This window comes from Nothobranchius furzeri, chromosome 5 (assembly GCF_043380555.1).
Source record: "Nothobranchius furzeri strain GRZ-AD chromosome 5, NfurGRZ-RIMD1, whole genome shotgun sequence".
Lineage (NCBI taxonomy): Eukaryota > Metazoa > Chordata > Actinopteri > Cyprinodontiformes > Nothobranchiidae > Nothobranchius > Nothobranchius furzeri.
In genome coordinates this window covers 53,090,336-53,101,198 of record NC_091745.1, presented here as the reverse complement: position 1 = coordinate 53,101,198, position 10,863 = coordinate 53,090,336, and the positions used below count along the sequence as shown (strand labels likewise).

Sequence of the window (10,863 nt, the reverse complement as noted above, 5' to 3'; positions counted from 1 at the left end):
TGACGGAGAAGCATGAATCAAGCCTTAGTCATATTCCAATGTTTCCAACAGTGTTAACCAGGTGTGGCAGTATTCCCAGTACTGTGCTCTGACTTCTAAAGTAAATGAAATTACAGTGTAATCTCTTTTTCTCCAAACCCAGGCTGTTTAAAGAGCTGCCTTCAGAAAATAATTTCCACATTTCTGCAGAACCTCACTTTTAAATATATGAACTGCTGCATTAACTTGTCACTAAACTTGACCAGAACTGCATAAAATAAAAAAGAAAGTGAGCGGATTAGATTGTGTGTCATTTATTTTTGCCATTTCTTCAGAGGAATGGTGTTGACGCCGTCCGGTTCACCCCTGTGGTTTAGAAATGGTACGCTCCTTCCCGGTGATGTTGCAGCTGTTTGGTCCTTCCCTCCCAGCGATTTGAAGAGCGCCAGGCTGGATAGCGCCTCCGGCAGAGAAAGGGGTTGTAAACCAACAGCCGGAGCGACTTTTCTGTAGCGCCCGCCAGTGGTCCGCCCGTTTTTACCAGCGTTTTTCTGGGTGGAGCCGAAACAGATCTGGAAGGGGATCTCAGATCGACGTAACAGAAGTTTGTTCGCTTCTTCTTGGAAATGTAGGCTTCTCTCGCTCACGGACTGTCTGAGGCAGTTGTATGGAGTTACAGCGAATCCCACAAACAGGAAACAGCTGGACTTAAAGCTGAGAGTGGATTTTACAGGGACTGAGGTGGGAAAAGTTGGGACGAGGCAGTGACTTGTTGAGAAGCAGCTTTCTTCTGCGCGCTCAGATTTATGAAGCTCCAAGATGCGCCTGTGGAGCGCGGCGCGTAAGCGAGGAGAGGACCCGGGGAGACCTCACCACAGGTCCGGTATGATGCGTTTGCTTTTCCTCCTGGCTCTCATGGTGCCGTCCTGCGCCGCCTCCTGTCCGGACAAATGCACGTGCTTATCACAAACTGTAAAATGCCAAAACCAGGGCTTGGACGAGATTCCTCCTTCCATCCCAACCACCACTAAAGTGCTGTTCGTCACAGGGAACATCATTTCCAGAATTAGTGAGGCCTCTTTCCCCAGCCGTCTGGACCTCTTGACAGATCTTTATCTCAGTAGCAACAAGATGGAGCATGTGGATGCAGTGGCATTTAAAAACCTGCCAAATCTCACTAAGTTGGACCTGAGTGACAACAGAATCCAGAGCTTTAGTAACAGTTCTTTCCCTGATGATAATAAACTGCAGTTTTTGAACCTGAGTGGGTCTTTAAACAACCACTTAACAGATGAGGTCCTCTCATTGTTCCACAGTGCAAAACTCCTGAATCTCACCACCTTGGACCTGTCCAATAATTATTTGGTGACTCTACCAGACGGCATCTTCAGCAGCCTCTCGAGCTTGGCCACTCTGAACCTGAGGAACAGCTCCCTCCTCACCATCCACAACCTGACCTTGCCCTTGCTGCATGACCTAGACCTGAGGGACAACAGCATGAGGGATCTTCCCCCCACCACCCTAGCAGACTTCAGCCTCAATCCTGACCTCCACATCCAGTTGGCGGGGAATCCATGGCACTGCAACTGCTTCATTGAAGACCTTCTGGCATGGCTGAAAAACTCCACCCAGGTGGTGGATGTGCACAACTTGACCTGCTCGGACCCTGAGGCCTTTAGACACCGGCTGCTGCTGCAGGTGGAGCCGTCAAAGCTGAAGTGTTACACTGACATGGAGAGCGTTCTGGAGACTTCGTACGTGTTTCTGGGACTAGTGCTGGCTCTGATTGGTGTCATATTCCTGCTGGTGCTCTACCTGAACAAGAAGGGCATCAGGAGGTGGATGCACAACATCCGGGATGCTTGTAGGGACCACATGGAGGGGTACCACTATCGGTACGAGATAAACTGTGACCCGCGTTTAACCAACCTGAGCATTAACTCGGATGTCTAGAGTAACTGGGACCCTGCAGTGGAAAGTTTATAAAGATTTGCATGAAAGTCTTCCTCCCCCAACGGCTCAGTCACAACTCTTCATGTAGTCTCTGCTGCATGTCTCACATGGACGTGGCTGCAAACTGTATATTTCTTCTTCGTGACATTGCATGGACAATGAATGAATTTTGTAGCCCCTGAGTGACGTCCTGTTTTTACAGAACTTTAATATGAAAGAACACTTGGTGAAAAACGCTCCTTCTCTTTGTTTCTGCCACAGAGATATGCTTTACTGCCTGAGTTTGTTCTTTTTAATAGTGACTATGTGACATCAAGTAGACGATGCCTTTCTGACTGATTATAGTATAGTGTATTATACTATATTATTGTATATTGTCTGGATTTAGTAGATGGATGTGATTGCTCTTTTTTGTGAAGGTATTTAGCTAAATAAAAGGCCTCTGGATTGCTGGTATCTGTAGTGAAGGACTTTAATTACTGAACTGAAACGGACATGATCCATGAGCTTTCATGCAGGGATTCATGACCACACACACACACACACACACACACACACACACACACACACACACACACACACACAGACATTTTTTCCAGAAGGCACGAACCACACGACAAACTCTAAATCTCACCCTGACTTGTCAGCAAGTTCAGAAACGTGCAAAATGTTTTCAGCTGCCTTTGGAGGGTTTTTATCTCCACAGTAACTGTTTAAGTGCTATTTTCATTAGCAAGCATGCAGCTGCAGTGAAGTCTTAACTCTTGAATTGAAATGAGCTTCTACCTGGAGGCACGCAGGTGATGAGAGTTGTGTTATCTCCCCTTCAGTTTGCCTCCTGCTGAGGGGAGTCTAACACAAAACCTGTGGTGTGAATTTCCCTGGAACGGTGTCTCGGCGCTGCAGCCAGTTGGCACGTTTCACAGTCATCACACTACGGTGAATACTGTAATCACTTCAATATGCTTCAGCTACAGATGTAACAAAAAAAAAAGGAAACAAGATGTGTGACATTCTGTGGAACATGCAAATGAAGGCAAACCAAACCCGAGATTCTCGTGGGGCGCGCAGAGAGCTTTTATGGAAATGAGCTGAAGCGGCTCAGCTTTTCGTGTAGTGCTGTTGTACTGGAGCGACGCCTTCGTGAGGGAAAAGTGTCTCCTATTTAGTGTTTATAGCTGCTGTCAGCTTCTGTTCTTTCGTGCTGTCCACTATAGTGCAGATTAATAATTAATGTGTGGTGTTCCTTTGAAGGGTCTGCCATGCTTGTTGCTGTCTAGCAGTCTAAATTAATGATGTTTGTTTGGTCTGCACGCAGGAAGGATTGTGAACTTCCTCGGCCTTTCAGAGAAAATGCATAATATATAAATGATATTAGCTTTCCTTTTGTTTCTCCCTCACACCATCTCTCAGAACTGGCCCCACAACGCCTGCAGCTAAATGTAAATCTTTAAGAACAACAGCGTCGTTCGAGCACAGATTTCCCTCACATCTGTGTGTAGCAGCAGAGCTGATGTGTTAGTGTTTTCAGGGCGGTGGAATGTGCTTTTCGGCTTTGGTTTTGACAGTTTTTCATTGTGATGTGGTGATGTGGAAGAAGAGGCCCCGTGTGTCTGGTTTGGTGCCGATGCTCTGTGTGTCTCGTGACAAATATCAGCTGAAGGAGCGGCGTCACACTTTCAGTTTCACTCATCCTGCCAGGAAATCTCATCTGGCAGACATTTGTTCAGAGACGACATCGCCAGACTTTGAGATGAGAAGGTTATTTGTAATAATGCACGCTGGTTTATTTGTTCCTTCCTTGTGTCGTCGTGGAAACTGCAGGTTAATTGAAGCTGTTAAACGATCCCAAGAAAGCCGTTTTTAGTTGTTACGCTGACTTCTTCATTATGAAACTGTAATTACAGAAGGTACGTTTAGAAGAATCAAAGCCTCACTTCACATACTCACATTATTCCCCAAGGCGAGGCCTCTTCGTCCCAGGAGTGACATACAGGTGGAGGCTGCTTACACCCTAATGTTTCCACAGAGACCGTCAGCGAGGAGACCTCCTCCAAACACACACACACATGCACACACACACACACACACACAAACTCTGCACATTAACAAGTGATTTGGGTGAGCCACGCCCCGAGCCACGCTTGGCAGAGCAGGTATAATTACAGTGAATAAAAAAGATGAGAGAATGAATGGCTGAAGAACAAAATAAATGAGTGCAGGGAGAGCTGCTGGTTCTCTGAGGATGCCTCCTTCTGCCTGGATCAGCCGACCCTTTGTTCCTGCTCACACAGATCTCTCAGAACAGCTCAGATATCTAAATAACCGCTCGCTGCCACAGCAGGAATCAGGCAGCTCCCTCGGCTAGTCGGGTCATCACCTTAGGAAATAAAAGACTTCCAGTTGTTGTGCCTCCTGTTTTTAAAATATTCGGCAAACTTTAGTGGACGGATGAGTTCAGTACAAGCTCTTTCTGATCAAAGATATTCATATTTAGAGGAAAATAAATCAGCCATGGAAGTGCACGTGTGTTAGCAGTAATTAGAGGTCTGGCTTGATCCAGATTTATGAAAGTGTCACATCTTTACTAATAAAGTACATTTCACGTGTGACCTATTTGACCCTTTAAACTTCACAAATGGTTTAAGACATGAGATTTGTAATTCTTTAAATTTCATCCATTTGGTGCAATAATGGTTATAGTAAAGTCCTGAAAAATAAAATAATATTCATGTGTACCTTGTTTTTTAAACATCTCCATATTTAGAAGGTTTTTTTTTTTGTGTAACCACCTCCTTCCTGCCCCCATAACACTTCAGTGATTCAGTGAGATAAGGGAACTAAAATGTTCTCTGACAAGTTAAAGGAACGCAACTTTGTTTAAAACAGCAGACAGAGTTCATGCACAAATGTTGTTTAGGCGCATAAAACTGTTCCTAATCTTAAAAAGTAAAAAGGACAACCAGTTGTCAGAAGCGGTTAATCAATAATAGAAATAAATCTCAAATTATTTTGCTGCTGTCCAAAAGAATAGAAAAAATAATTAAATAATTTATTAAAAACATTGCAAAATCATTTTCAACAAAGCAATATTAGAATAGATTCCATCAACATTTAAAATATGAATTTATAATTAGGGGATGTCATTAAATAAATACATGATAAAAACAATTCATAAAGCAAGCAGGTGACACTAACAAATCGAGCTCCAGGTTGTTGGTGTGTCTTTAGGACAGGCATGTCCAGTTAGTGGCCCAGGGACCCTTAGTGGCCCAGAGTGATCTTGTGTGGCCCCAACAGCATTTCTAGAAGGGAGTGTTACTAAGATGAGGCCGATGTCTGAGTAATCAGAGCATAAAATGACTTGATGATTTTGTGGAAGTTGAACACGCCCTCTTTGCACCCGTGATCCACACTTTGCCGAAGTCTGCATCAACACGGTCTTCGACGAATTGTATTACCCACAAACCATTGCTGCATGGGAATTTTGAGAAGAAGGTGGAGCAATGGCTCAAGAGCCGATCCAGTCTGTTGGGACTGAGCTGACGGCACTGCCACTGCAGTCTGCCTCCAGCACGTTTCCCGCATGTTTTAAATCATGAACAGAGCTGATTTCTTTTTTTAGTGATGAACCGCTCCTGTAGACACTAATGAAGGCTGGAAGACATTTCAGCTGTTGGATTAAGGTGTTAAAAAGACGAACGTGCAGCGAGATTAGTTTACCTTTTGGTTCTACAAATGGACACTAAGGGGTGCTAAAAGCAAGCAAAAACTTTCTAGTCTCCCTTTATTATCATTCAGTACAATTTCACAGGCTGCAGGATCAACAATAAAATAGTAGGATTAAAAATAAACAAGGTCATTTTTCTTCTTCCTTTCAGGGAAAAAAGCATTTGGAATGTTTGTGGAAATCCAAATCTTCAATATTAGAACCACATTTTTTATCATTTCCTCTTTTACTCAAAATGAAACAAAACATTTTAAGATGATTAATGATTTTTATCCATATTTATCCCTGTTCTGAATGTTTGAGACTAAGATTTAATGCAGACAGCAATAGATGCAAGTTTTGTCAAATAATTGTTTGTTTGAAAGTTGTTAATAAAGACTTTTTTTAAAGTAGCACAAACAGCAACCGGCATGCCGGCATGTGTCGCGGTGGATGACGCTGAGGACCGTAGGGTGCAGTGCGAGTATTGGAACCCACCCCCCCAGAACGACTACAAGGCATGCATTCCTACTAGAGACCACTGCAAATGTATTGATGAAATGAGTGAACCACACCTTTAGAAAAATGAGGAGGCTGGAAATTGAGTAGCTTACGTTTTAGGGTCAAAAACAATAATTTCATGTTTATCATAATTAAGGAATAAGTAACCAGGCCAGAATTACCTGGCCTCACTGGTGGCAGGGGAACTATTGTGTTTGTTACAACTTCTCTGTGTTAAATTTAACTTCTTGTGGTAAACTAGATGGTTGCATCTGTGCTTCTCTTCAGCTACTCAGCATTTAGCTCTTCGATGTGCACGGTGCAGCATCTTTATCACAGATTGGCTTCATTTTGGGAGGAAAAACTCACTTTTCTGTGCTCCACGTAGAACATCAGCACATTTCTTATGAAGATCTCCACTTTTCATTTGACTAACTCGGACTCGCTGAAGCCACCACTTAGCTCCAGTGAGACACACCTCACATCCATCACACGGAGCACGGCTGCAGCCAATTATGTTACAATCTGTCATGTAATCTGTGGCGGTGGCTCTCACAGGAGGTTTTATATATAGATAGATATTTTGCCCTGACTTGAGCCGTTAAGAGCTGGCCTCCTAACAGACAGAAGGCAGCACCCCAGGGAGAAGTGCTGCCTTCAGGAACAGCACACGACTCTTCCCTTGTTATTGTCAAGCCCCAAGCTTTTCTGAAGGGTTTCAAATGGATGACTAATAACACCAGCTGTGTAAAGAAAATGTCAGTTGCAGCCATCCTCTTGGCTGGGATGGTCACAATTAGAAACTTACCTGGACAAAAGACTGCTTTTTCCTTTTAATGATGGCACTGCAGAGGAAGTTTCTTTGGGAAAAAAAACAGATTTCAGCTCTAACTGATGTCTAAAAATCTTACATTTTTAAAGTTTAGTCGGAGTAGCCCCTCTCCCACCCTACTGCATTGTTCTCTGCTCACAGACACGTTTGCTGAGCCACGTGTAATATGCCACTGCACTTTCCTTGTGTTGAGAGAGACTGCTACCTTATCAGATTGTCAGTGTGTCATAATTACATTCACCACACAGCAATGGTCTGCTGCTCCACAAACACCAGGCGACTTGCCCCAGCCGCTGACCTTTCCCTCAGAAAAAGAAGAGAATCTCAGTAACGAAAGGAGCAACAAAAAAAACCCTCTTCCAATTCCTACAGATTATAAGCAGACGTGCAGGATCTTTGTGTGCATGTTGGGGTTTGACTGTTTGTTATCTCAAGCGGCCCCATGTGGGATGCCTCGGCCTTCTGTAATGTGGATTTATGACATCACACATGAGCTTGCTGCTGAGGCTCGCCCTCCTGTCGAGCCACGCCATGCGTAATGAACGAGCGGCCTCCCAAACGAAGACGGATCTTAGCTGACAGCAGTGTGGCCTCTGTGAGCGAGCTGGGCACCACAGCATCTTCCACATGTGCTTCAGCGAACATGGGGAGTGTGTGTGAGAGAGAGAATGTGTGTGGCCTTAAAATCTTTTAATGACGCAAATTAGCATTTTGAGAGATTCCTGGATGTTCCTGCGTTTCACTACTAAAAAGTGTTCACCGAGCCTACCTCAGCCAACCTATCACACACACTCGTATTGATTCTAGAGTGGCTGATCAATCAGCCAGCCTCATTCCTCTTTCCAAAGATTTCAATCTAAACTCAAACTTGAAAATCAGCCTACCTCTTTCTACTCTGTCTGTTACACCAAAAGCACCTTTTCCATCACTATTAAAAACTGGCAAAGGTTTTTCTGCCAAGCATCAGCGCATGTCAGTGTGGAAGGCCTTTTAACAGATTTGTTCAATAAAAAAATGAATAATAATAAAAACAATTTGGGATGAGCGAGTTGGTTACAAACATCTTCAATCTTCAGTGGTGTTTAATAACAACTAGGAGCACCAGTATGCATACAGACATTCACCAAATGTCTTCAAGTGGTACTGAAGTTTCTTTAATATCTACTGGTGAGAGGTTTTAGGGTCAAATAAGTACGGTAGCGTCTACAGATGTTTGATATAATTTTTCTTTTGCCCGTGTCCTGTCTGCTGTGAAGCAAACAGAATTAATGTCTGAATACTGGTGACAAGCCTTAATGATTTACTTTCAGGCGTGACATCAAAGCTGCTGCTTTAATGTCACGCTTGATACTTAAAACTTTATTGTTATTGTTTTTTGAATGCTTTATAATTCCAACCAGACACGGAGACAGAGGTGAAAAAGAATGGAAGAGTCAAAAAGAAGGGGGCAGGGGTCCACAAATTAAACAATCAATGATGAACGAGAGTCTACATCTAGACCTGCAGAAAGAGAAAAACAAACAAAAAAAGGGACACACAACAATAGTATAGGAGCAAACTATCACTGTGTCAACCTGATAAGGAAATATAAAATCAACATTGTTTTATTGAACAATCACACGATAATAAATCACAGTGCATTTAGTGCCAACCACAGCCTTAAGACATGTGTTGACAATGCCCAAGTACATACATATGTGAGCACCTGTGTGTGTACCCATGCTTGCACATGTGAGGTTTCTCTATAGGAGCACCCAACAGAGAGTGTGAAGGGCCACATATCTGCCCCCCCCCCCCCCCCCCCCCAAAGACGTGTAGGAGATGGAGGGAGCTCCAAGCCCCAGAGATCCAGGAGCTGCCCCAGAGCGCAGGGACCCCAGTGTAACCCCAACTGTAACCAGAAAAGCCCCAGCCCCCTCTCGAGAGGCGCAGAGGATTGCCCCGGGTGGCCACAAACAGCAGCCGGCAGAGTCCAGAAAATTATCAGCGGCAAGCCCACAGGCCTGCAGCCTCCCACCCCCAAGCCGGCCGAGCCTAGAACCCAGCGACCTGGGACCCAGGAGCGACCAGCCCCACCGGGGACCCAACAGAGCCCAGGGACTCAGATGCCACCAGGCAGCCACCAGGATTAATCAGACAGATGCCAACAATCTTAAGCTCCCTGACACGGGAGCTTGCAAACAATTAGGCAGACCAAGGCACAACATTCCGCACCAAATGTGGCAGGGGGAGGGCAGGCGAAGATGTGTCGCAGCACAAGAAGTCCCAGGAGAGGGGAGGAGTCCAAGACCCCACCTGACATAAACAGTCATGCACAGACATTCACACACTCCCTCCCTCATGCTCACACATACACATAGAACCCAAGACTTACAAAAATGAATGCTAGACACCCACTCATACTCCCCCATACACACCCTATTCACTCTGGTCCTGGGACTGCTGTACAAAGCATACAACCATCACCGGTTCCCAGAGTCCGCTCCTTTCTGCTGGGGGGATGATGAGCGGGCTCCCCCCTCAATGCCAAGCAAAGAAACCCACCACCCTAGACCGCAGCATGACAGCCAGATCCCCCTCCTAGCCTCCTGCCCCGGGAAACCAAGCAACAACAGAGGTGGGCTAAGACCCCTAGTCTCCCTTCTCCTGCTTCAATACAGTGTTGATGCATGCTGATGAGATGTATTACATGGCTGTGGTGAGCGGGCAGTGAAGGGAATCGTCTGGCCTACGGCAGCTGATGCCACCACACAACCCCACTTCCCCCCACAGCTCTCTGTGTCTAAGTGCAGTTTAAAATTGGAAGTGGGCACCGGCTCGGGATGAGGCTGAAAGATCCCCTTGCCAAATGCCGTTGAGTGTGTTCACTCCCAAGGCCCCAAGTGTGTGTTTGAGTGGAATGTCGTTGGTGGAAGTGTTTAATGTGCATATAAAATTGGGGGTCAGGCTGCCACAAGAGTGTGGAAATGGGATCCATACCCACACCCCCTGACTTGTCCCCCCCCAAAATGAAATAAAATAAATGTTTTAGATTATAATAATTACGGATTGATTATTTAGGTGCTCAAAGAGGTTAAGATATGTTTGCTGCAGGCTTATAGAAACAGGTGCTGGAAATTTTTACTCTGAAAAGTTTACTTATGAAGAGAAAACTCATGGACCTTTAAGCTCTTTCGAAAGCTTACAAATGAATCTGCTGAGGAGGATTTTGTGGTGTAAAAGTCAGGAAAGAACACATGAAAGATCTTTAAAACTACGCTGTGTCCAGATCTGTGACAGATAAAACAAAAGCACGGCCCTGCTCGTGGCATCCTGTAAACCCACAGGTTACTGTTTGAAAACCTTCAGATTAATTGTAGCAATGTCATCAGACTAAGTAGTTTTATTCTCAACAAATCAAGCTTTCTTCTTCAGAAATAGACAAATCCACTGATTGTTATGAAGTCCGTCACATGATTGGGCCTCAGTCTAAAAACTGTCACAAACACAAATTTATAACCTGGAGAGTAAAAGTAATATTTCTTTTTAGAACTGGGTTAAGCTAAATTAAGGAATTATCAAGTGTGTGTGTGTGTGTGTGTGTGTGTGTGTGTGTGTGTGTGTGTGTGTGTGTGTGTGTGTGTGTGTGTGTGTGTGTGTGTGTGTGTGTGTGTGTGTGTGTGTGTGTGTGTGTGTGTGTGTGTGTGTGTGTGTGTGTGTGTGTGTGTGTGTGTCTGCTCTGTCTTCTCGATCCCCAGTGAGTCGTGGTGGATGGCTGCTTATACTGAGCCAGGATCCTCTGGAAGTTTCTTCCTGTTAAAAGGGAGTTCTATTTTGTCTAGTCTTAGCCCTTAAGCTAGCTGCTATTGGAAGGATGATCTCCGCATCAGCCAATCATGAAGAGCTTAAA

The 10,863-nt window shown here is 44.7% G+C and overlaps 1 protein-coding gene across 1 annotated transcript; it reads left to right on the top strand.

Annotated features, from left to right (window-relative positions):
- Positions 1 to 268: 268 nt before the first annotated feature.
- Positions 269 to 2,388, top strand: tpbg (trophoblast glycoprotein). Its single transcript, XM_015949374.3, has one exon. The coding sequence runs from the start codon at positions 799 to 801 to the stop codon at positions 1,930 to 1,932; it is 1,134 nt and encodes a 377-aa protein (XP_015804860.1). The 5' UTR covers positions 269 to 798; the 3' UTR covers positions 1,933 to 2,388.
- The last annotated feature ends 8,475 nt before the right edge of the window (positions 2,389 to 10,863 follow it).